General features: G+C 34.7%; 1 protein-coding gene across 14 annotated transcripts in view; it reads right to left on the minus strand.

Annotated features, from left to right (window-relative positions):
- The window catches only part of MLLT10 (MLLT10 histone lysine methyltransferase DOT1L cofactor), a 218,962-nt gene that overhangs the window by 38,322 nt on the left and 152,945 nt on the right, over nucleotides 1-27,695 (minus strand). For 6 of the 14 annotated variants that reach the window (XM_045874303.3, XM_045874307.3, XM_045874306.3 and 3 more), the window contains 5 exons: nucleotides 27,067-27,319; nucleotides 23,423-23,992; nucleotides 16,247-16,291; nucleotides 15,377-15,409; nucleotides 5,490-5,537 (listed from right to left, as the gene is read on the minus strand). In XM_045874303.3, the coding sequence (XP_045730259.1) occupies nucleotides 5,490-5,537; nucleotides 15,377-15,409; nucleotides 16,247-16,291; nucleotides 23,423-23,992; nucleotides 27,067-27,319 (949 nt within the window). The remainder of the gene's footprint in view (nucleotides 1-5,489; nucleotides 5,538-15,376; nucleotides 15,410-16,246; nucleotides 16,292-23,422; nucleotides 23,993-27,066; nucleotides 27,320-27,695) is intronic. The other 8 variants (XM_045874308.3, XM_045874304.3, XM_054507341.2 and 5 more) reach the window with 7 other exon arrangements.

A 27,695-nucleotide genomic window follows, 5' to 3' on the forward strand; every position in this document is an offset into this window, starting at 1 on the left:
CTAAAGAAATGATGAGTGAACACAAAAAGATCAAAAGAAATTACCCAGATACAGACAGAGATACTAAGAAATGGAAATTATAAAAAGAAAGATTAAGGGACATGAAGGACAGAATGAAAGTCCAAATATGTCTTAAAAAATCACTGAAGAACAGAAAGAATAGGAAGAATCAATATTTTAAAATATAATGGCTTCAGTTGTGTCCAGAATTGATGAAGGACATGAATTCTCTCAATCAGGAAGCAAAGAGGTCGTCCTAAGAAGAATAAAAGTCACATCTAGACATATCACCCAAAACAAAGAGAAAATCTTAAATGAGTGGAGGCAGAACAGTTCGAGGGGTAGGTACATGAATAGGAATGTGAGATTAAAGGAAGGTTTGGGTTCTTTTGTGCTTTTTCAAGAGGAGAGACACTAGAGCATGTTTAGATGTAGATGAGCAAAGAAAAGTGATGGTGAGGGGATAAGGCAACTAAAATGACAAGGTCTCTGAGAGGGCACAGAATGGTGAGATCCACAAGACTAGCCCTGGATTGCAAGCAGGACTGGAGAGAAAGAAAAGAGGACAGATACAAACCAAGCAGGTTTGCAGAATTGGGTGATGAAAAGATGAAATTTTCACAGGCAGTAAAAGTTTAAAAAAATAAACACTCATAGCGAAAAGTAAGAGAACTTAGAGATGTATATTAACATTGCCAAGCAATTAAAATGTCAGTCAAGGCTAGTATCACAAATCTATAATGACACGAATGTATACATGGTGTGAATTTTTTTCTCTAGAAACACTTAGCTCAAATGAAGTATAGAAATATAGGTGGTCAGGTTAATGAAGGAGAAGAAATGAGACTTACCTAAAATATCAATCATAAGCCTCATGACAAACATCATCAAGTTCATTACACAATGATTTTTTTCCCCCGTTTCTTAAGGAAATTAAAAGGAAGGTTTAGTAGGAAAAAACTGCCAATTAAAATGAAGAATATAATCTTATTAGGTGTGGCAGCTATTAAAACAATTTGCCATTTGTCATTAAAGGTTTTCTATGATTTAAATAAAAACATGTAAGTAATGACCACAATCAAAAAATCAAGAAAAAAACTACTCTCAAACCTATTATTTTAACATAACCACCATGATAATTTGTCTAACATTTTATTCTGCAATTATTCATTTATATTTCTGACTCTTACAATAGAATCTGCGCACCATGAAAACAGAATATAAGAAATTGATAATCCTTTGAACCATGTATATATTATTTTAGGCATTATATAATTTGTTGTTCTGGGTTTGGTGTCAGGGAAAATGTATCACAGATATATTTCCAAGTTGCTAGGTAAGCTACCTAAATATCATTTGATAATTGAATCCAGGAGATGCTACAGGAAATAGGACTGTAGGGGCGCCTAGGTGGCTCAGTTGTTGAGCATCTGCCTTTGGCTCAGGTCATGATCCCAGGGTTCTGGGATCGAGCCCCGCATCAGGCTCCCTGCTCAGCGGGAAGCCTGCTTCTCCCTCTCCCACTCCCTCTGCTTGTGTTCCCTCTCTAGCTGTCTCTCTCTCTCTGTCAAATAAATAAATAAAATCTTAAAAAAAAAAAAATAGAACTGTAATCTTTATATTTCCACTACTTCCAATTTTTTTTTGCTATAAAAATTACCTCTGTTAAATCTAGTCTTTTAATATGTTGTACCACACCTCCTTAGAACTGAACTTATTTCTATATAGTCCTTACAGATCTCTCTCCAAGAAAGACTTCATCTTACTAGTCTATGTTTTAGAATTCTTTCCCTGTCTTTGATATTTTAAAATGTCCCCTATAACGCGTCTAGATGAGGATTTTTCCTTCACTCTTTTTCTCTGACCACTTCAAGCTAAGATCGCTCATCTTTTTTTAGGGAAGAAATTTCTTATTTCTTCAGATTATTTCCTCCTCTCCATTTTTCTCTCTCCCTTTTTGGGGTTCCCATTTTCTGGAATCTACTTCTATCCTCCATATCATTTTTATTTTAAACATGTATAAAACCCATTTATTATTTTGTTCCTCACTGTATCCCCTATTATTTATCCCATCTATTGTGTTCTTCACTTTGACAATTACACTTTTCCATATCCAAAATTTCTACTTATTTCTTTTAAATATTTTCTTTGTTTCAAGTTATTATTATCTTCCCTCATATCTTTTATATGTTCATTATATTGATTTACTTTCTCTCCATAGTTTCTTTAGGACTGATCCAGGTAGAAAATCAGATTTTCTATTACTGCCAACATGAATTAAATATTTTTGGTCTTGGGCACCTGGGTGGCTCAGTCAGTTAAGTGTCTGCCTTCGGCTCAGGTCATGATCCCAGGGACCTGGGATGTGCCCTGCATTGGGCTCCTTCCTCAGCGGGGAGTCTGCTTCTCCCTCTCCCTCTGTGTGTTCTCTTTCTCTCTCGCTCACTCTCACATAAATAAATAAAATCTTTAAAAAAATATTTTTGGTCTCCTAAATCTTGACACACCCAGAAACAACTTTGAATATAAGTTCTTCATATACCTTTTGAATGAAAATATTAGTTGCTCCAAATATTACAAGCATAATGAATGACAAAGAGTCTGAGAAGCATAACGGTAAATACCTAGCTGTTATTATATAAAAATACTGTTCTGTCAGGAATAGGCACATATACATATCCAGAGATCCTTAAATAAAATGACCCTCTGAGTGTCAAACAAGTAATATTGGCCATCTATAGAACTAGCTCACCATGTAAGTCATGGTCTCTAACTGTAGGTTTAATCATCAAGGTAACTGGGACATAGCTTCTGCAAACACATGACTAGAAATCAATGTGAAAGGAAGCTGCTTAAGAAAGCAATCAATTGCATTATACAGAGAAAAAGAACATTATCAAGATGGTAATAATTTTTAAACATGATCTAACTAATTGTCCATATTCTGATGTCAGGTTCCCCAAGTAACTTCCCAATTATAACTTGTTTTCCCAAGATTACTTTAAGAAAGAATAAGATAAGCAACATTTGGCATTCTTTACAATAATGTTTTAATCACAAATGATTAAGTGACATTCTTCACTTCTCCCATACTAGCTTGAGTCAGTCCACCTGATTAACTCCAGGTATACTGACAAAACCAAAAGGAGACTAATACAACAATCTGTGAAAGAAGACAGTAAGGATCTGAGCCAACCCACAGCTGTGAGGTGGGATTTTGAAAATAATAAACTAGATATAAAAATTCATGTCTAGGAACCTTCAAATTAATTAGAAAAAATATTTAGAAGGTACCACTTGGTGACTGATTCAGTTAGGAGTAGGGAGAGAACAGAATGAAAGATAGATACAGTCTTGATAAAGAATACAAGGAGAAAGGAGATAACTTCTCAGGAAACACTGAGCATTACAAAAGAGAGTAACTACTTCAGAAGCATAGTTTTTACATATATAGGCATCATTATTTATCACTATTATGTAATCAATAAAATGTTTTTCTCAAGTACACTCACAGGACAACCCTTTTGTAAACAGACTCAAGTTATTTTTTTTCTAAGATTTTATTTATTTATTTGAGAGAGACAGACAGTGAGAGAGAGAACACAAGCAGGGTAAGTGGAAGAGGGAGAAGCAGGTTTCCTGCCGAGCAGGGAACCTGATGCGGGGCTCGATCCCAGGACGCTGGGATCATGACCTGAGCCGAAGGCAGATGCTTAACAATTGAACCACCCAGGCGCCCCAGCACACTCAAGTTATTAATGTACACCTGAAAGTAATCATTTCTTTTGGCGGGAAAACCTACTTCTAAAGTTTCTACTAACTTAAACATTCATTAACCCCAAATTACAGAGGTTAAACAGACTAACTTTTTTCTTTTATGCTGAATGTTTCCACAGCTATTCCCTCTGTCTTCAAGTTAAACTTTTCTACTTGTTCACCTCATCCGTCCAGTTTCCTTGGTTCATCAAATACTCATCTCTTGCGTCTTAACCTATTTTTCCAGAGTCCTCCTTTCCACCTATTAAGACTTTCCATCTTAAAATAAACCTGATCCAACCTCTTTGTTTTCTCTTCCAACCTTGCTTAGCCATGACCAACCTCATAGTTTATTTTACCCCCATATGGATTTACTTCCAAGTCTCCTTCATGCCCATACTCTAACCTCATCTATTCATTTGCACACTAAACATCTCTACCTAAACAGCTTGTTGGCAAATGAATACCCACCCTCCCCAGCTACTGCCATTCAATTTATTGATAATTACTACCAGTTCTTCTTGGGTAATATATGTCCTACTAGTCTGATTTCCATTACCCTCACTCCAACCCTCAATACATTCAGCTAGATTATAAAAAAAACCTAATTGGTTTCTCTGTTCTATAGCTCCTTTCAATATTCTTATAAGCTACAGCCAGATGAATCTTCCTTAACAACAGGTTTTATTTTTTTTCCCCAACTCCAAGTATTTCCCAACTACCAACTATTTTCAACTCCTTTGGCTAGTAGCTAAGGCTACTATTTTTCATATATTTCATGTCAAATAGCAGTATCACCATCACTTTACACACCTATGTGTCACTGCTTGTGCTATTTGTATTCTAGGGACTGCGAGTCTAGCCCTGACCCCTATCTCCAAACAGCTCCACATTAACCCTTCTTTAAGCATCAGGTAAAATGTTACATTATCTGGACAGCTCATTCCCTCAGCTAAAAGTAAGTTTCCCTGACCTTGAACTCTTTTTATACTGTAGATTAAAGAAGTTATAACTATATGTCTTAAAATTATTTATATACATATTTATCCTCCTGTTAGATTTTATGTTCCTGAAAGGATCCATTTGCAGTCAATTATTTCCCCAAAGTAAATGACCATGATTTTAGATACAGAAAGATCTTTCTACTTCTCAAATGAAAAAAAAGGCTAAGAAACTGTTGAGAAGGAAAAGTTCCATAGTGCAGGTACTCCTAGCTTGCAAGACTAGTTTTATTAATATGTGAAACTGAGGTTTTTAGGAGAGGGAAAGGGGTGCAGTAGATGCATACATTAACTGGTTAAGAGTGGATACAGAATACACACACTCTCAACTGATCCAGAAGTATTTGAAAAATACAGAATTAGAAATTATAAATCATAGAATATGGTCTCAGATTCTTCTTTCCCTCAGTGAGAGAGAAGGGTCACAGATGTAAAAAGTGGTCTTAAAAATCAAAGACCTAGGCATCTAGACTCTGACAGGTAAATAAGTTTAGAAATCCTAAAACCCACCCTACCATATCTTAGGCAATATGACAAATCCAAACAAGTACAATAATAAGAACAGGGTAACAGTTCATCCTACCAACCATCCAGAATCATGGAGAATTCCTCTCAGTTATCATTTTGGGACTAGAGATCCCTACTATTGCTTTATATGGGGAGGTTTCCAAGCTACATTAGGATTAATTTAACACTATTACCCTTAAAGCCATACTTGAATTTGGTACATACCTACAAATTTAAGTTCCTGCTTTGTTAGTGTAGAATTGTCATCTCTGTCTAAAGAAAAGACACACTTTAATTTTGAATTTTTAATAACCAGTTTCTAAAAACTACCATGACAGGTATAAGTTGAGAAACTTAAGACATTATAGGGGGGGATTAAAGTAAAGTCCAAAAAAAAGGGGGGGGTTAAAGTAAAAAAAAAAGAAACCCACAAAACTATGGAAAATTTAAAAATCATTACCAATTTGTTTTCACTAAAATAAAAAAGGGCAGCATTCTAAATAGACTGTTAATGGCATTACCATTTAATTAAAAGTAATTCTTATAAATTCATTTCCATTTACACTTATCCCTTCACTTTTCAGGTTCTGTCTCTCTTGCAGTTTCAATGAGACACTTATAAATTCATTTTGCTTTGCAGTAGTTAACATGCATACTGAAAATTACTTTTTCTCCCCAGTGGCTGATTCACCATCCAAATGTTAATATACTGCTGTGTTTATCACTTAGGAGTCTCTGAAGCCTATCTTCCAGAAACTTAAGAGTGATCCAAGAGACAAATAGCTTGGCTGATTTGAAATGGAAAAAGTCTTACTGTCTTATCTATCATATATGTCTTAAACTACTTTTTTTTTTTGAAGATTTTATTTATCTATTTGACAGAGAGAGACATAGCGAGAGAGGGAACACAAGCAGGGGGAGTGGGAGAGGGAGAAGCAGGCTTCCCACCGAGCAAGGATCCCGACGTGGGGCTCGGTCCCAGGACCCTGGGATCATGACCCGAGCCGAAGGCAGACGCTTAATGACTGAGCCACCCAGGCGCCCCTGTCTTAAACTACTTAGCAAGGATATATAGTATTAGTCCAATTCCTTCCTGCACAGGAACAAACAGTAGCATTTGTTGCACCCTGGAATGTAACAATGTATTGTATAAACATACAGAATACCTCAACTATATCAAGTAAGAAGGAAAATCAAGTCCATTGTGATTAAAAAGAAATTAGATCTAGAATGATCTAGATCAATGGTTCTCAATCTCCACACTGTTCATATAACAACTTCTCCTATCAGTAATATCTCATTATGTATAGTGAATCTCAAATGACTAATAGGATGTGGTTATTCCTGAGAATTGCTCATCTCTGTTCTTAGACCCCTACCTTCTTAATGCTTCCCTGAAATGAAGAGGGGACACATGTAAAGAACAAAGATCTAGTTTCCTACAAACTATTATGACAAACCTGAGTAGGATTCCATTCTTGAGGAAGAACATTCACCCGTAAAATCAATTAGCATTCATACTTATTCTCAATCCTATAGCAGATATTTATGAATAATTGGTTGACATTACTTTGCCTCCTCCATCAAATGAGATTTCTTTAATGAGCATGGTCGTGACAAACTGTAAGTACCATAATTAAAGAAAACTTAAAAACATAGTAAATGGGGCACAGAAATCAATTAGCAATATACTGCTGGTGAATAAAGATCTAAGCTCTTTAGCTACTTTAATCTACTATTTCAAAATTGTATTAAAAATGAGAATTGCCAAGACAAACGAATGAACAAATTCTATTATTGCAGCAAAGAACCAAGTTACTACTCCGAGAGAAACAAGAACTGCCTAATGCGAAGTTTAATTCCCAAAGAAAATTAATATATTACCAAGAGTATATGAAACCTCTTCCAGGACTGTGTAGCAACTGACAATGATTTATTCATTCAACATTTATGGAACATCAAGTAGATGATGAGTTAAATGTCAATGAAATAAAGATGAATAAAACCCAACTCCTACTACTCTAAATGACTTTATAGTCTAGTAGGAAAAACAATGTAAATAAATACATTGTTAATAAATACATTGTTAAACAACCTAAAAAGCATTAGAGTAAAATCACACCTGAAACAGAACAATGAAAACCAGACAAATGATATGTTAGTTTTCAAATGGACTACAAAAGCAAACTACAATGGGGGCACCTGGGTAACTCAGTAGGAAGTATCTAACTTGACTCCGGCTCAGGTCATGATCTCAGGGTCCTGAGATCAAGCCCCGCATTGGGCTCTGTGCTGGGCATGGAGCCTCCTTGAGATTCCCTCTCTCCCTCTTTCTCTGCCCCTCCCTCCACCCCCTGCCCCGCTCACATGGGTGCTGCTTAAAAAAAATAATAATGCAAACTACAATCCCTGTAAACATACTATTTGTTTCATCATTATAAGCATTTTAAATATACCTACTAAATCAAACTAAGAAGTCACACTTACAGTTTAGCAGCATCATGAAATCTAAAATCTCTTAGTCAAGCTGGCTAGTTCCAAGGCACCACCATAAAACCAAATGGCATGAAACGCAAGGCACTCCACTTCATGGGCATCTATTTAAAGTTTACCCTTCATATATTCTTATATTTTTTTAAGATCCCATTTATTTATTTGTGTTTTGTTTTGTTTTGTTTTAAAGATTTTTTATTTATTTATCTGAGAGAGAGAATGGGAGACAGAGAGCATGAGAGGGGGAGGATCAGAGGGAGAAGCAGACTCCCTGCCGAGCAGGGAGCCCGATGCGGGACTCGATCCAGGGACTCCAAGATCATGACCTGAGCCGAAGGCAGTCGCTTAACCAACTGAGCCACCCATTTATTTATTTGTGAGAGAGCACAAGTGGGAGGAGGGGCAGAGGGAGAGGATCAAGCAGACTCCCCACTGAGCAGAGAGCCTGATGTGGGGCTTGATCCAAAGACCCCATGATCGTGACCTGAGCCGACGTCAGATGCTTAACCGACTGGGTCACCTAGGCATCCCTCCATATATTATTCTTTTAAAAATTTAAAGGAGGGGTGTCTGGGTGCCTCAGTCAAGCATCTGACTCTTGATTTCAGCTCAGGTCATGATCTCAGGGTCATGGAATCGAGCCCCATGTCAGGCTCTGTGCTCAAAAGGGAGTCTGCTGGAGATTCTCTCTCTCCTTCTCCCTCTACCCCTTCCCCTGGTTGCACATGGGCTCTCTCTCAAATAAATAAATCTTTAAGATATTTAAATGACTATTCTGTCTTTTCAAATTGCCTTAAAAGTTTCCAAAATTTACTATAAGATTTTTACATTGTATCTTTCTCCAACCTGTTCTCTTTTTCCTTTATTGAGACAATAAGCTTAGTATTACTTCTCTAACTCTTAAGTTTCCTGAATTTCTCTGGTCACCTAAAATTCATCCCACTGCAGCTAATTTGTTTTGTTTTGTTTTGGTTTAGAATGGTTTAAGTGTTTCTCTAAAACTATTTTTCTTTGTATTGATGATAATTAATTTCCTTATCAGAAAGCACCAATTTCAAAAGTTTATGTAATATTATATGCACACAAACCAGAAGAACCACCACCATTAAGTCCTAAGATCCTCTCTGAGAAATATCAAATTAGAATATATGTTTAACACTCAACACCTATGACAATTAATACACGATATTTCCTTGGCTCTTATACCTTCATTGAATTCTTTAAACAAGTCTCAGTGAAGTAACATTTTAATTTTATGAGGTTCTATATAATAAAACATTTTCCATCACATACTAGAGAAATAAATAATGAATATAATCCAGTCTTCAAAACTTTTCAGAGCCTCAAATGTCTAATGGAAAACTTTTTGTTGTTGTTTCATAAAGGTGAGACAAATATGACTAAGATATAAATCACAGAAACAAACAAAAAATGTCTACAGAAGCAGTAGATATAGACTGAAAAAAGAGCATTAGAACACTTGTATGAGAACCCAGAAGTTTGTGGCATTTTTTGAAGAATTAATAATTCTACCGAAAGGTGTCAAAAAAAATTTTGCAGGAGCACAACTATGCTTACTTTTAAATTCTTTCAGTAGATAAAGAAAGAAGATCACACCAGCAGACACTACCAAAGTCTAAACTATAGATTTTGCAGAGAATAGTACAGAATGAAACTACAGGTAGGTTATACTAATGCAATATAAAGTTGAAAAGAAGAGATGAGACTGGAGAGTCTAGTAAGTGGCAAATTATGAAAAACTCCACATGCCATTCCAAAAATATTAATTTTATCTCATAAATACCAGACAATTCTTAAAGGATTTAAGTAAGACAATGACACAATCTGATTTGCATTTTTAAATAAGCCACTGATTCTGGTGGCACCTAGAGAATCAACTAGATAATGAAATGAAGGTTAGAAGGTTGCTGAAAGGTTACTGCAGAAATACCCAAGTAGAGGCAGTGAAAATATAAAGGAAAAAACGAGCAATGAAGAACAGGAAAAACCTTTAAAAATAATAATGACAACCAAGAAAATGAGAAGGCAGAGTTTAGTTAAACTAAACTACCTAGCATAACTGATTTAGGTGACTAAATCCCCACAGAGATAAGGAACACAAGAGAAGCAGCAGGCTTTGAATGGGAATATAAGAGGAACAGAGATTTATTAGATTGTTGAAAGTGAGCCTGGAACTCAAGAAAAAACTCCACACTGGTGAGTCTAAAGGTTTATCAATTTTGTTTGTATTTTCAAAGAACCAGGTCTTAGTTTCATTGATCTTTTCTTTTGTCTTTTTAAGTCTCTAATTTGTTTTTTTCTAATCTTTGTTATTCCCCTCCTTCTACCAACTCTGGACTTCATTTGTTCTTCTTTTTCTAGTTTCTGGAAGAGTAAGTTATATTGACATTTTTCTTGTTTCTCGAGGTAGGCATTAATTGCTATGAACTTTCCTCTTAAAACTGTTTTTGCTGCATCCAATAAATTTTGGTATGGTACATTTCCATTTTTATCAAGGTATCTATTTCTCTTTTGTTTTTTTTCACTGACCCCATTAATTAATTATTCAGTAGCAATGCTGTTTAATCTTGACATAATTGTGAATTTTCCAATTTTCTTCCTGTAATTAATTTCTAGTTTCATATCACTGTGGTCTGAAAAGATGTGTGATATAATTTCAATCTTCTTAAATTTATTAAGATTTGTTTAATGGCCTAATATATGATCTTCGAAAATGTTCCATGTGCACCTGAGAAGAATGTATACTTTTTTGTTTTTAAAATGGAATGTTCAGGGTGCCTGGGTGGCTCAGTTGTTAAGCGTCTGCCTTCGGCTCAGGTCATGATCCCAGGGTCCTGGGATCGAGTCCCGCATGGAGCTCTCTGCTCGGCGGGAAGCTTGCTTCTCCCTCTCCCCCTCCCTCTACTTGTGTTCCCTCTCTCACTGTGTCTCTCTCTGTCAAATAAAATCTTTAAAAAAAACAAAACAAAACAAACAAAAACAAAACCTGTGAATGTTACCTTAAATGGCAAAAGGGACTAAACAAATGTATTTAAATTAAGAACCCTGAAACAGAGAGACTGTGCTGGATTGTCTGGGAGAGCCCAATGAAATCATCCAAGTTGCCATAAACTTTGAATCTGAGAATCAGACGGGCAAAAGCATTAAGAGAGACTTCACCCAACACTGTTGGCTTTGAAGACAGAGGATGGGGCCATGAGGCGGGGGGAGGCAGGCAGATTCTAGAATTTGGAAATAGTAAGGTAACAGATTCTCCCCATCCACCTTAAAAAAGGACAAAGCCCGCCAACACCCTGATTTTAACCCAGTGAGTCCATGCCAGACTTCTAACCTGTAGACTGTAAGATAATAAATTTATACTGTTTGAGGTTTACAATAATTTGTTACAGCAACCACAGAAAATGAATACAGAAGAGTAAGATGAAATGTAAATTCTTTTTCTCTTCCTTTCCCACTGACAATACTCAATAAAGAAAAAAAAGTAAAATCTAACATTTAACACCTCATCCCCAGTAGGATGGTTATATCAAAAACAATCAAACAAAATAATGGGTGTTGGCAAAGATGTGGAAATATTGGAACCCTTGTGCACTGTTGGTGGGAATGTAAAATGGTGCGCCCACTATGAAAAACAGCATGACACTCTATTTTAAAATAGAACTACCATATGATCCAGCAATTGCATTTCTGGGTAAAACGGAGATTCAAATAGATAATATGCACATCTATATTCAAAGCAGCTTATTCACAATGATCAAAAGGTGGAAGCAACCCAAGGGTCTCTCAACAGATAAAAGAATAAATGAAACGATGGTATATATATATATACAATGGAATATTATTCAGCCTTAAAAAGAAAGGAAATTCTGGGGGCATCTGGGTGGCTCAGTCAGTTAAGTGTCTGCCTTCAGCTCAGGTCATGATCCCAGGGGCGTGGGATCAGGCCTTGCATCAGGCTCCTCACTCACCAGGAGTGTGCGTCTCTCTCTACCCCTCCCCCCAGCTTGTCTTCCCTCTCCCTCTCTCTCAAATAAATAAATAATCTTTAAAAAAAAAAAAAGAAAGAAAGGAAATTCTGATACATGCCATAACATGGATAAACCTTAAGGACATTATGCGAAGTGAAATAAGCCATTCACAGAAAGACAAATACGATAAGAGTCTATTCATATGAAGTATCTAAAACAGTCAAATTCACACAAACAGAAAGTAGAATGGTGGTTGCCCTGCGCAGGGGGGGAGGGAGAAATGGGAGCTGTTTTTTAACTACAGAGTGTCAGTTTTTTGGTTTTTTTTTTAAGATTTTTATTTATTTATTTGACAGAGAGAGACAGCGAGAGAGGGAACACAAGCAGGGGGAGAGGGAGAGGGAGAAGCAGGCTTCCCACTGAGCAGGGAGCCCAATGCGGGGCTCGATCCCAGGACTCTGGGATCATGACCTCAGCCAAAGGCAGACGCTTAACGACTGAGCCATTCAGGTACCCCTACAGAGTATCAGTTTTATAAGATAAAAAAGTCCTGGAGACTGGTTGTACAACTGTGTGAATATATTTAACACTACTGAAATGTATGTACACTTAAAAATGGTTAAAATAGCAAACTTTATATGTATTTTACAACAATTTAAAAAGAGAAGCTAACACTTGAAAAAAAGAGAAAACACAAACATGGATTTTTTCCAACTAAATCCAAGTGATTCTCCCTCAATCCACCATAGGCAAAGTATCACTTCACCAGGTATCACTCCCATGCTTGTCTTTGCAATTAAAAATGTAAGTCCAGGGGTGCCTGGGTGGCATAGTTGGATGAATGCCTGATTCTTGGTTTTGGCTCACATCGTGATATTGAGCTCCCTGTAGGGCTCCACATACAGCAAGGAGTCTGCTTGGGATTCTCTCTCCTTCTCCCTTTCCTCCTCCTGCTCATGCTCTCTCTCATAAATAAATAAATCTTTAATTTAATTTAATTTAAATTTTAAAAAAGTCCAGAGCAATTATCAAGAAATTAAAAGCACCCAAACTGAAACAGAAGAAGTAAAAGTGTTATTACTTGGAGATGATATATGATATACAGAAAACCCTAAAGACTTCACAAAAAAAACCCTGTTAGAATAAACAAATTCAGTGAAGTGGCACGATACAAAATCAATATACTAAAATCTGTTGTGTTTTTATACATTAAAAACAAACTACCAGAAAGAAAAATTAAGAAAACAATCCCAGGGGTGCCCAAGTAGCTCAGTCAGTTAAATGACCAACTCTTGATTTTGGTTCAGGTCATGATCTCAGGGTCCTGGGATCAAGCCCTGCACTGGGCTCTGCGCTCATCGGAGAGTCTGCTTGAGGATTCTCTCTCTCCCTCTGCCCCTCCCCCCACCTGTACACTCTCTCCCTCTCAAAAAAATATTTATAATTACATCAAAAATAAAATACATAGGAATAAATTTAATCAAGAAGGTGAAAGATCTGTATACTGAAAACTGTAACACATCAATGAAAGAAAATGAAGACACAAATAAATGGAAAGATATTCCATACTCATGGATTGGAATAACTAATAGTTTAAATGTCCACACTACTCAAAGCACTCTACAGATTCAACACAATCCCCTATTAAAATTCCAATAGTATTTTTCACAAAAATAAGTCAAGAAATAGTAAGTGTTGGCCAGGATGTGGATAAAAGGGAACCTTTTGTGTAGTGTTGATGGGAATGCAAAACGGTACAGTCGCTATGGAAAAGTCTGGAAGTGCCTCAAGAATTTAAAAGTTGAACTACCATATGTAGTTGGTAGTTGTGAATGTGAATGGACCTACATGGCATTATGCTAAATGAAATAAGTCAGATGGAAAAGATAAATATCGTATGATCTCATACATGGAATCTAAAACAAAACAAAACCCAAAATATGTCCAAGCTCATGAATACAGAGAACAGATTGGTGGCTGCCTGGGGAAACGGGAGGGGGAGAGGAAGCAAAATAGGTGAAGGAGGTCAAAAGGTACAAACTTCTAGATATAAAATAAAGAAAAATATAAAAGTCCATTATTTATTTCATTTTTCTAGATTATGTGACTAAGAACACACAAGTATCTGAGTACACTACCATAGTGTTTTCTCTCAGATAAAATCCGTAAAATACAAAATTTTAAAGAAAATCTGTGTTCACTGTATTAATCCCATGACATTAATTTCATTCACCCATTCAGAAAAACATAACAATTGTCCCATTAAAGTGACACAATCCGTACTTTGTCAGCTAATAATGGTAGAGGATTATGTGGCAATTCATTCACAATTGCTCCCCACAATATCTACTTTCCTTTTATTCCAAATATACACTTTGTTCAAACTTTCAGCATGTCTCTAAATTCTAATACTCCAAAATTAAAGAGTAAGATTTAACTATGCAAACTGAAAAAGATGTTAAAAACTCTTCTGTTTTTATTCTTGCCCACCAAAGAATGGTAACATATTTAGTTTATTTTCAAGAATGCTTCCAATCCCTTTTCCTCTAGATACCTAATGTTCAAGAGTTCCATGTTATCTGGAAAATTCATTATCTGAGACTCTGCAGTTCCAGGTTACACAGGGAAGCAAGAATTATAAATAAATGTACTCATTAATAAAATGATCATCTGTAAAATGGGTTTCCCATCTTGACCACCCCCACCCTCAGAATCACACAAGTGTCTGTCTGCTCATCATGCCATTAGTCTCTTAGAGCTAGCTGTAGATTTGTAAACATCTGACAATATAATCCAAACACAACACAAATCGACTATGTTAAACTACATTACCAAAATATGCAAGATTTCATAAAGTTAATAAAAATATGCTCGAAACTTCTTGGGATCACATAAACTATCTTGAACAGATAAGTTACGTAAGTTAATAATGGAAAACAACAAAGACATTAAGCTCAATTTTTTTTGATCACTAAAGTATTAAAGAAGGTTCTTTAAAATTGAAGAACTGCTCAAACATTTCTGCAAAAATGACTTTCATTATAATTATACTGCAAAATTGAAAAAAACTAGCATTTTTGTCTCATATCCTGATTTTAGAACCCAACTCTGCAGAAAATGCAACTCGCCGGTAAAAACCTGGTTCCAAATTAGACATCATCTAAAAGGCTATCTTTCATTTATTCAGTATATAAAATATAGGGGCAAGATAATAAAAGTATTATACACATTAGTTTTTTTAAATCCCCAAAATTCACATTTCAAACTGTGGAAGAAGCAGCTAATTCCTGACGTGGGTACCAATTACTAACTGCACTGCCAAAAGAGAGCTCAAAAGAACTAGAAAAACTATTTACAAAAATAGAAAAAAGACTTCATAAAGTTAGAACAACACTATTACCATTCTGCCTTACAAAGAAACAGTAAAAGCTAAACTGATGAACTGTATTGACCTATTATTCTCCTGCAGGCAACCTACAAAAACTTTTCACTAAGGGGCTGAACAATTGACTCACAGCAGAGCTGGGTTTCATCTTATCAATAGAACATGCAAGCTTTCAATCGGGGTTCTCTATAAAAGGCAACCTTTGCGATAAATGAACCACCAGAGAAGATTCTAATAAAACTTACCATTGTGTATTGCATTCAGCAACTCTGAGAAAGCTTTTAAGTAAGGAAAAAAGGACTTCAGGTTAAGATCATTCTCAAACACACAGAAGAAATACATAGGCATAGACTGAATCAGTATAATAAAATCTCAATAAGTCTATTATGTATCATTGTTTGAATCATTAAAACTGCAAGTTTGGCTCAGTTTTTACATGTATAAATTTCTAAATACTGTATTTCATTTGCCAATCTATCACCTAATAAATTTAAGTAAAATGTTATATTGTCATAATGGTGACAAATTTTCTTAGTGATAAATATATATGTAAAATTACTTTTAAAAAGACGTTTAATAGTCTCTGTAATGTCTTTCTTGGTAAAACTATTGATATGATGCAATTCTGTATAGGTAAATCTACCTCAACAATTCTACACTCAGCAATATTTATTATAAAGAAAAACTTCATTTTATTATCCAACCTGATCATTCTCATTTCCTAGACTTCAGTATAATAGTCTCAACATATATAGAGGTCGAAGCAAGAAAGATATCTAATGCCAACATACAAATATTGAAAAAATTATGTGAACATTAAGATTAGTGGAAACCAAATACTGAAAATATTACTTCAATAGGAACAGAAGTCACAATTCTGCAACTGAAGCACCATATTAAAAACCCAAAAATAATTAAAATTTGATCAGTGACTAATATGGATCCTGAACACAGGACAAGCAGCAAGTTCTCTCTGTAGGAGAAAAAATACCTATTTTTTAAGAACCAACTGCATTTTGAAGTTTAGAGGATCAGTGGTGGCATAATATAATAGAAAAAAAACACTAAAGTATAAGTCAAAAAGCCTGGGTTACCAACCCAGTTCGACAACTTACTAGTTGTTGGACAAGCTCCATCATGCCGATACTGCATGGAAATTTCTGTTGGGAGGGAGGAGAAAGGAAATCAGCCAAGAATTTGCCAGTGACTCAAGGATAGAAAAAGAAAAAGGCCAGAAAAACAGGGAAACATTCACCCAAGAGTCTAGCTGAGAAGGGCAAACAGAACGATGGGAACAGAAATTATAAGCCAGTACCTGGGATGTGATGGGTAGAAGGACCAAAGGTGATGGAATTCTCATAAATCTTTAAATGGGATAGTATGGGAATTTGTGTATGTGCATGTGTGTGCAAAGAATGAGGAAAAGACATAAGGGCTTACAAATAAATATGCAAGACAAGTGTCTAAGAAAAAACAGATTCATAATAAGAGGGAGTATAGTTAGCAACACACTAATGTGTTTTATATAATTCATTAGATGAGAACAATTTATCAAAAACATCTGAATTCCGTGGTCAATTAAATTATTATTCAAGTACGGAAATTATTCAGTTTATACAAACTGAGCAGTAATCTATGACTATTATATAACAGTATAAAACTTGTTAAACTACACTCCGCTTACTTTTTTGTACCTTTCATTTTTGATGACAATAATGAAGGAATAAACCATTACTCTTACTCTTTTGCTCCCCCCAAATGAGGAGAATAAGCAGAGGATGACATGAAGCAATAAAACACTGCTAAAAGCAAAAGCTGCTGAGAAAATGAAAAATAAATTTCTATATGACATTCCAAAGGAAAAAATAACTGATAAAACTGACCAAGTCTGTTACTCAAAGGACCTCGCCTGCTAATCCTGGAAACAACAGGTATTCCTTTGTGGCCAACGCTATTGGTCCAATTTTTCTTACAAGAAGAAAATCTGGAATTACTCTGGATACTATTTAACCAAAAACATGACTTCTAGAACCCATGTGTACAAGAAAGTCTTCAAGGCAACCATCACTCACACATCTACCCGTATGCGTATCTCAGAAGTCAACTCCAAATCATGGGCCCACTCCAAATGACTTGAAAGAAGAAAGACAAAGCAAGGCAGAGCAAGCCAGGACTCACTTTTAATCATTTTAATGTTTGTTTAAAAAAAAAAAAAAAATTAGAGGGACGCCTGGGTGGCTCAGTTGGTTAAGCGACTGCCTTCGGCTCAAGTCATGATCCTGGAGTCCCGGGATCGAGTCCCGCATCGGGCTCTCTGCTCAGCAGGGAGTCTGCTTCTCCCTCTGACCCTCCCCCCTCTCATGCTCTATCTCATTCTCTCCCTCAAATAAATAAATAAAAAGAAAAAAAAAATCTTTAAAAAAAAAAAAAATTAGATACTGTTCAAGAATCAAACCTTTAGACCAGTTTAGTATAAGTTCTTTCCAGATGGCACTCAAAACTGTAACATGGTGGAAGAATCTGCCATCTTTAATGATCATTAACAAATTCAAGTGGTATTTTAAAAGGGAGTGAAGGCTACTGAAGAGATTGACATGGTACATTACAGAGAAACGGTAACTGTTTGGAATAGTACCAAAAAATAATCAAAGGACATTCACAGTAATAGAAGGATTTTTTTCAACAGGGAAAAAATTGAAATATGGCTATTCTGCCCTTTGATCTGGGACTTTTGTAGAAAGACATCCATGGTACAGGGCCAGCAAATTTTCAAATCATCAAGGAAGAAAACAAAAATCAGAGAATTTTCCAAGGAAACAAATTGCAAGGTATATTATGGTCTTAGTCTTAGTAGCACCCAATATCTTATATGATTTTCACTTATGACCCAATATAACTAATTTTTATAAAAATCATGAACCTGAGTCATTAAGATGAGTTTAAAGTATGTTCAATAACTGTATCTACTCCTTGGTCTATAATAATGTATTAGTTACTCTTGTGAGTTTATTAGATTTATCTTTGGATCTTTATAATTCCCTTATTTGTTAACAGAATCAGTCTATTCCTAATTAAAATATCTTACCAGGGAAAGATGTCTCAATTTCATTTTATTAACCTAAGGAGATATGATGTATTTCATAACAACCAATTCATAGTCACATGGGCTCAAGTTAAACTTTCATAACCTTCATATTTCAGAAGCCAGAACAAACTTCTCTTGAAGTGATCTATTCATTAATAACTTATCTCCCTGAAATCTGTAAGACTTTATCATGAAATACTTAGGGTCAGAATCAAAGAACTACCTTCCCAGAATCTCCTTTCATAGCCATTTATCACCACTAAAGAATTCCATCACGGAAACAGATTTCAAGTATCTTAACTTGGAAAGGTATGACCACATTATATTAAAGAACTAGAGACTAAGGTTTTAAAAAAACAGGCAAGCCTCGAAAGGACATAGTATACCCAAAGAAAATAAGTTAATGCTAAATCATCAACTAATCATTTAATGAATACCAGATTTTTCTCAGAGAAAATAACAAGATGTTGATTTTTATGAAGAAAAAAATTTCTTCATAAACTTTCACTTTAGGAAATTATAAACTCCCATAATATGGTTGAGATAAATAGGAAAAAGGAAAAGGACAAATACAACATGTCAACTATTCCAAATGCTGTACTAATTTTCAATGTTCCAAAAGTCCTACTTGTTTTAAGATCTCAAAAGAATATACAGGAAAAATTCAATTAAAAGCTTAACATAGGGCGCCTGGGTGGCTCAGTTGGTTAAGCGACTGCCTTCGGCTCAGGTCATGATCCTGGAGTCCCGGGATCGAGTCCCGCATCAGGCTCCCTGCTCGGCGGGGAGTCTGCTTCTCCCTCTGACCCTCCTCCCTCTCATTCTCTCTGTCTCTCATTCTCTCTGTCTCAAATAAATAAATAAAATCTTTATAAAAAAAAAAAAAAGCTTAACATAATCTATACACCAAAACTTACAACCTTTAGAAGCCACTTAAAACAATACAAGTTGTGCAAGTCACTGTAACAGTAAATCACTTAAGAGGATGTACTTCAACTTATTACATCAAAAATCTTGCAAACCAAACCACTGATCAGGCAAGGAATTTATAGTTTTCTGGGTTTCTATTCTGACAGGACCTGAGATTCCTAGAATAAATATCTTGCTTTGTACATGCTACTATGAATATGTCATGATAAAATTTTGAATGCTTCTATTAAGACAATCCCATCATAAGTACCTGATTCTACTTCTGCTGTATATCCTAGTTGTGATAAAACTGGAGAAAGTACAAAAGTAATAGTAGCTGCCTTGCCTATTTCACAAGATTGTTCTTAGGAACAAATAAGATAGTAATTAAAGAGTTCTTCAGAAACTGTTAGGTGCTCTCAAATGTAAGATATTACCATTACTGCAAGCTGATGGAAGCAATGTATTTTTTTTCCATCAATGAAATTCTTTTAATAGTAAGTTGCCAGAACTAAGTACAGGATGCTTTTTCTAAGACCAGTAGTCTGTTAAGTCTGATTTCTTCAGCTTGACATTCAACTTTCCATAAACCCATCCTGCCCTACTTAATCAACATTACCTCCAACTGTCCTGCAAATTAGATTTCCCTATTAGTTTTATCCCTCAAATGTAACTTTACTTTCTTTTCTGGTAATATTGTTGGACTTTTTCTGCCTACTCCAAAGTGTAATTCAAATTCCAACTTCTCCATGGTCTTTTCCAACTTAATTAACACATCCTTAAACGGTCTGTAATACTACATGAAAAGCTTCTTTACAAATAATTTCACTTGCAATCTAACTATGAACACTTGGAAGTACAAAATCACACAGGATATTACTAATCACATGATATGTTCTCAGTGATTACTAATAGTATTCATTCATTTAAAAAAAAAAGTTTAGCATTTATTATATACAAAGCACTGTGCTGGAGGTGAGGAGACAGTGATGAACATGACACACACAGCCCCTAGCCTCATGAAGCTAGGATTATATAGTGTGTGTTACAGTCTAACATCAGAGCCAACAAATGCTTACAAAGGTCACCTTCATCATTACTAAATTATTACCCTGTCATGAAAGCAACAAATCTTTTGGAAAGGGCATCATGCAAAAACAATTCTTGGTAACACAGTACATAGTATACATTTCTTCTTCCTACTTATTTATGTGGGAAGAAAGTTTCCTAGTTTTACAGCTACTAAATGATTTCTCTATCTAAAATCAGTTGAAAGAAAACTTCGCATTTTCATACTAATAGGAGATACTATTGTTCCAAGTGAAATTATTGGCCCAAATTTTCTCACTGATCCCATTGCTTAAAGTATGACTGACATTATAGTGTGGTTGCAAACCTTCATCAGCAAACACCCCTTGAATTTTAGAGTTGAGGTCTCTGGAATCAAGGAAAATGCATTGTTCCACCACTTAGAGCTATGAGAATTCTGTCTCTGTTTCTTCATCTGTACAATGAGTAATAATACTCAATGCTTGTAAAGTGCCTAAGACAGGTGTAGTACATACTGCATTTCAACAGCAGTTAGCATTTCTTAACTTACGATTAAGAGGACATAATTCCTATTTAAATACCCATGGCATTTACCTAGTTTCTTCTAAGTAAGAATAGACTTTTTAGCACTGTTATCAATAGGGTGTGCTCTGATCTAGTCATAAAACTTTTATTAAAATGTATAAAATTGGGCGCCTGGGTGGCTCAGTCGGTTAAGCGACTGCCTTCGGCTCAGGTCGTGATCCTGGAGTCCCGGGATCGAGTCCCGCATCGGGCTCCCTGCTCAGCAGGGAGTCTGCTTCGCCCTCTGACCCTCCCCCCTCTCATGTGCTTGCTCTCTCTCATTCTCTCTCTCTCAAATAAATAAATAAAATCTTTGAAAAAAATAAAAATAAAAATAAAAATAAAATGTATAAAATTGAAGAATGTATTATCTCAAATAGTTTTAAGTAACTAATCTTAGTGCACAATTATGGCTTTAACAAAACATAAGAGCTGCAGTTATTTTTAAGCACACTTTTAAGGGAAAAAAATCCTAGTAAGTCTAAATTTAAGTCATTTACTTCCATGAAATAATAATATTTACAGGAATTTCTCCCTAAATTTCTTCACCTAATGGTGAGGTAAAAGGGATACAAAATCATGCTTTTCTGCCATAGATGTAGCACACGCTGCCCTCTGAAAGTAATAATTGTGAAAAAGAACACTATTTCCCAAGGCTAAATCTCTCTAAATCCGTAACAGGTAGGAAAATCTTTTCACAGATGTTAATCAAGATTTTAATTCCATTAATTTGAGGATGTGTATTTCAAATAGCATCCAAATGCAATTTCTGAAATTCAGTATTTTTCAGACTATGCTTCTATGTATAAGAAATCAGTGAGAAACTCTTCACAAAAGCAAATTCAGGTTTAATTTTCTCAGTAAGTTATTCATCTGATTACTGTGTATCTTGCTAAAAATGAGTATGAACTCCATTTTTTCTGAGTAAATTTGTCTAAATTTATTTTTTTGTGACCAGGGGCTAGGGCTAGTTGCTAAGCTCTTCTGGCCTAAAAGAAAATAAATGAATATATATAAAATGTATATCCAAGCGTGCAATACACTTAAGTTTTTTCAGTGGATTTATTTCTCATTACAATTTGTATTATTCCCCCTCGAAAACAGTGGTTGTCAACCAAGAGCGATTTTGCACCTTCCCCCAACATTTTTTGTCACTACTGGAGGGTGAAGGGGAATTTTGGGTGCTACTAGCATCTTAGTGGGTAGAGGCTGGGAATCTTGATAAATGTCCTACAATGCACAGGACAGGATTGCACAAGTAACTATCCCAACCAATATGTCAATAGTGCCAAGACTAAGAAATCATGGTCTAGTCTAAACCCATCCTTAACACTTCTAATAAAAAAATCCTGTCATAGTTTCCACTCATTTCTCAAAAACAAACAACTTGTCCAATAGGTCCAAGGTGGCACTGACGTAGCTAGGAAAAACAAAGAAATCCCCAGCTGTGATCTTGGGCAGCTTATTTTACCTAACCAGGTCTCAGTTTTATCAGCTGTAAAAAGGGGGAATAAATAGCCCTTACTTCATAAAACTGCGTGGGGATTAAACAAGATAATAAATATAAAGCATTAATAGACCCTGGCACAAATAATAGCAATAGTTAATAATTTTCACATCTGACCTTTACATATGCTCTTTTCTCCCTTAGAATGATATTTGTTTACTTATGTCTGCACAACTATAAAAAACAATCCAAAAGTCTGTATTTATAAAATACACATGAACATTCATTTAAATTGTGTTTATTATATTTCCATACCATTTCCTACCTACCCTCTCCACCAACTAATAGAACTGATAAAATCCGTAAGTTTATTTTAGCCAAAATCTCATTTCTACAATCAGAAATCTAAAATCAAAACAGGTGAGTTTACAACACTAATTTAAAACCATTTACCTCAAATTCAAGATCAATTTAAAAGATAAATGTTGCATTTAGCTAATATCTAAACTGTTAACTTTTTGTCTAAAAATATGCGACTTCAAATTTTTAAGACTTGACAATATTCATAATATATAGGTTAAAGAAGCATCCCTATGATGTGAATAACAACATATATAAATTCATTCCTACTATAATAAAGATAATGGTAAAAATCTGTTAAACACACTTGAAAACAAAATGAATATAAATCATTTCAGATTATCTTCTGAAATAAAATGACTGTTTAAGTTCAAATATTTAAATCATTTTACCACTGAAAAATATTCCAGATGGATAATTCAAGTAGAATTTGTGCGAGGAAGTGTTGAGAAAATGGAAGACTAATTAAACTTTAGAAAATGAAAGTTCAAAAACAAGCACCAATCAAAAACATAGTGCGAAAGTATGCAAAACACACCTTAATTGTGATTTCTGAGTTGGGTTTAAAATACTGTGCAGGCAAAGCAGAAACAAAAATGGGAAATTACTCCAGGTATTTTGTAAGAAATGAGTAACCAATAAACAATTTAGCCTATAGTTAGTTAAGTAAACTATCAGATTGGTGCCAAACATCCTGTCCAAACACCAAATCATCTTCCTAAGATCTTAACACATTTTTTTCATTAAGACAAGTAAATATCACTTAGCAACTCAATGTATTAACAAAACAATAGTTTAAAATGAATTTCCCTTTTGGGGTAAAGGAAGGGTGGTGGTGGTGGGAATAAGTAAGAAAAACAATGGGCAAATCCCTACCTGAACCAACTGGAGATGAGCCAACACTAAGACTTTGTAAACTTCCATTCCTGAGCAATGTAGGAGATTTCTGAAGACTAGAGCTTGTTACACTTCCTGCAGCTGATGCTACAGATGATGTTGGTGAAGCAGAAGAAACTGAGAGATGAGAAACATTCTCTTGATTTTTGTTTCCTTTAGGTCTACCAGGCCCATGCTTACTTTGTTTATTTCCTTTTCTTTTCTTTTCCTTTACAGTTTCTTCTTCTATGCCAGAAGTTTGAGCCCGCTTATATCCTGCTGTTGGAAGGCTGGAATTACCCAAATCTCCAGGTGAATTTTCAAAGCTTTTAGGCTGTGAAATAACAGCTGAGGTCGAAGGGAGACCCATTATGGAACTAAAACTATTTACCCCCCCTTCCTGGCTTCCAGACTCTCCTTTATGTACATCTTTGGTTGATGATGACTGTTGGGAGTGAGTATAACTGTCATTACGCAGATCTGAGTCTGTAAAGCTCAAGAAATCCTGGGGAGACTGTACTGAACTTCCCGAAGATGATTTTACACTGCCTGGAGTTCCTGAAAAACTGCCTGTAGTAAAATAAAAAAAAAGGGGGGGGGTAGGAAAAGAAAAAAATTGGATGCAAAAGTTCCCAAGAGCAGTAGAAATGATACAATCATCAAAAAGAGATGAAGAAAAAAAACTAACTATAAAACTTAGGACATCACTATGTAACAGAATTTTAAAAAGGTTATTATTGAAATCAAGTTGATCTATAAAATAATCTTTTAAAAAATATTTGTCATTTCATAGCTATTAAACTGAATATTAACTCGACTTGCAAGCTATTAGTTCTACAATGACCAAGATGTAAGATGTGCTTTATTTAACCTACCTTTTACTATGGCAACATTCCTCAACGTTCCCCCAAATACCTGTGTATGCTTGAGGAAGGACTGAAGAACAGCAAAGTCTCAAAGAGTTTGACAAGACTACTACTGTATTCTAGAACTTCCTCTTTTTCAATTACTGAAGATTTGATTTAAATGTTCCCAAGACACACCCAGAACCAAAAGTTGTTGCTTAGGTTTTAAGTTCTGAGTTTTAACTTCAAGATAATGTTAGTGAATATTATTATTCAGTTAAATCTACCCCACCAAAACATGGACTTAATAATAATGATTACATGGAACCTAGTCTATATACCTAACCTTCTCCCAGTCCACTACCCATGGAGCTGCATAAAGAAACCAGCCACTAACATTCTTCTATTGCTTTTATGAAAGTAAAATCACAGGAGAGGCACACTCATGAATCTCGCTCACAACTGCTTGTCTCCTCACTCTTTCAAGAACTTTAGTAGCCCACTATGTCATTATGAGATTAAAAGGTTCTTATCTACTTGGTAGAAAAATAATATGGCTGGGATGAAACAATAGTTTGGTCCACCATCCTAATTCACCAAACTGTGTCTTCATGCTCACCACATTAAGTGACAAGTGTTTAGACTCAGTTGTGACCACACATCTACTATGTTTCATAAAACTTAAACTATATCATATTTTAACTAATGTATTTAAAAACAAAAGCTCAAATAAAGTGTTTCATTGGAATGGAAGGGAAATTTCAAGCTAAGGGTTAAATTTTATTGCAGAGCACATTCAAAAGTAATCACACATAAATCCACCTAAATATTTACAACAGTATTTTTTCCTCACACACAAGAGAGAATTTAAACTAAAGTCTCAAGGTTTTGAATTTTAAATTTTAAGCTTTTCTGAAATGGCTTATTAAGCAAGAACATTAGTAAGTCTAAAATTTAACTCTTTGAAGAGAATATCCATTTTATTCATTTACAAAATTATTTGTACCTATGTGAGCATTTTCAAGTTATGTCTATATAAAGAAACATACATATTAGGAAGCCATTTACATTACATCAATCATTTAAGGATAACTGTAATTTGCCACTTAATTAGCAACTATAAAGAAGTTCTTTATTATCCATTCTGATCTGTCACCATCTGTCTTTTTTCCACACATTTTTGTTTTTACAGCTGGTGTTAAAAGCTCACTACAGGGTAGCAAATACTTTCAAACATTTAGTATATGCAATACTTTCACATATATTTTCTAAAATTCACATACCACCTGCAATGAAAAAAATAAAACCAAGCATCTTAAACACCCTACCTTTAAATATCAACTTTTAAAACTTTTATAGAATATTACCTCAGATATGAAAACATAATACATTCTATACCACGTCTCAACAGAGGCAGGAAAAGACAATTCAACGTTGTAAATGTTAAGAAAACGAGGGATTTCTTTTCTAAATGGATTAGGACTTCAAAGATTAAAAACTGAAAAATGCAATTTTAACAGTGGAAAATAAGGTCTTAATTACATCAAAAGGATGACTAAATTCTTCTAATATCACATTCAAAATGTAAATAAAGTTACATTAAAAATAATTAAGGTTTTACGATTTATTTTCCACAGTGGCATAAAAATAACAACAAATATAAATTTATTAAAATAAAACAACAAATTTGGCATTGTATTTCTCTTCTACTTGTCTAATTCTTTGTAATATAAGGCAAAAAAAAAGTCTAGGATGTAAAAATCTTGAAGCACAAAATAACTTAGTTTAAAATATACAAATAAACTTTTTAATAAAAGATCAGCAGACTACGCAATCTCTCTACATATTCAAATTTTTATTATCAGCAAAAGCTTAAAGGAAAGAAAAAGACAATTTTTCCCCCTCATTTATTCCTAGGGGGCAAAAAAAAATGGGGGGAAGAGGCATTTATTGTATACTTTACTAATATATTTATCTCCAACAGTTTTTAACATTTGTATTTCTCAAAATATTTATGTTCAAGTTAAAAACACAAAATAAAAACCTAGAACACAGGGCTAATGTACTGTAAAGTTAGCTGAGTTATTCTGTTCTCCATAAAATAAGGTTACCATATAAAATACAGCATGTCCAGTTAATTTTTAATTTTAGTTAAACAACAGGTTATTTTTTCAGTATAAATATATCCCATGCATTTATTTGGGACATACTTACACTGAAAAATAATTTGTTGTTAAACTGAAATTCAAAATTAAATGGGCATCTTGTTATAGTAGCCTTACCAAAAGATATGTAAGCTTAGTAAAATTCTACTTTAAAATTCAAGCTTTATAATAAATGCATTAATAATTAAAAATTATTTACTGAGAACTATTTATATTCCCTACAAATTACCAAGTACTTGTTTACTTACTAAGAATATATGCTTTAACTATTTTAGTGTTTAATTAGGACAGGTAAGTGATAACAATTCATTAAAAAGAAAGACTGTTCTATAGAGCAGAAAGGAAAACTCCAGCTTTTATTGTTTTTTCTCCCCAAACTTAAACTTTATTCCACATCTATTTAAACATTAAAATTACAGTTCAGCTTTGGAAGCACATGTCATAACATAAAAGGTCCCAGAAACATTTTAACAAGGAACACTAGTCTTCGAAGTAATCTTACTACAGCAACTAATCATAAAATAATCTCCAATGATCCATCAGTTATAAATAAAAAATAAGTTCTTTTACAAAACTTAACTGCTATTGATCATCGCAAGAACAATTATTTTAACTAAAACATCATAATTAATACCTTGCTGGAAAGGACTAGCTGCTGACACAGTCGTTCCTGGATTTCTTCCACCAGGCTTTCTTCCCCTTTGACCTGAGCTGTGAGCTGAAGATTTCTTCCCTTTGCCCTCTGACCCTCTAGCCTCTGAAACATCTTTTCCACTAGTTGTGTGCGCAGAGACTTCTTGGAAGTTTGCATTTGTAAATCGAGCTGCAGTATCCTCCAAGCGCTTCAATGATCCAGAAATAGAGTTGCTGCTAGTGCTCGTATAAGTCTAACATTTTCATTGAGAAAGGAAGTTGAAAAATAATTGATTAGATTTTGGCTGGGGGGGGCATATTAATAATAATAATTAGACTTGTAAGAAAAACATACAAAAGTTTCAGTTATAAAAGTGAGTCCACCTAAGAAAATCATGTAAAAACAATTATCTGAGTCTACTGCAAATACCTTTAAATTGCAGCAATTAGTAAAAGTACATATTAGTCATAGTTACTCAGCAACACACAGTAAGTAGTAATGAAGGAACTTGTTTCTCAAGCAACATCATTTTCAACAAGAAAAAACTACTTCCTAGTCATGAAATTAAAATCAGCTTTAATGTTCAGCACAAAGGCAACAATGAGAGAGAAATAAGGTGCTACAAATCA

Source organism: Mirounga angustirostris, unplaced genomic scaffold, assembly GCF_029215605.1.
Source record: "Mirounga angustirostris isolate CCGP_5_RB_7025 unplaced genomic scaffold, mMirAng1.0.hap1 SCAF_5, whole genome shotgun sequence".
NCBI lineage: Eukaryota > Metazoa > Chordata > Mammalia > Carnivora > Phocidae > Mirounga > Mirounga angustirostris.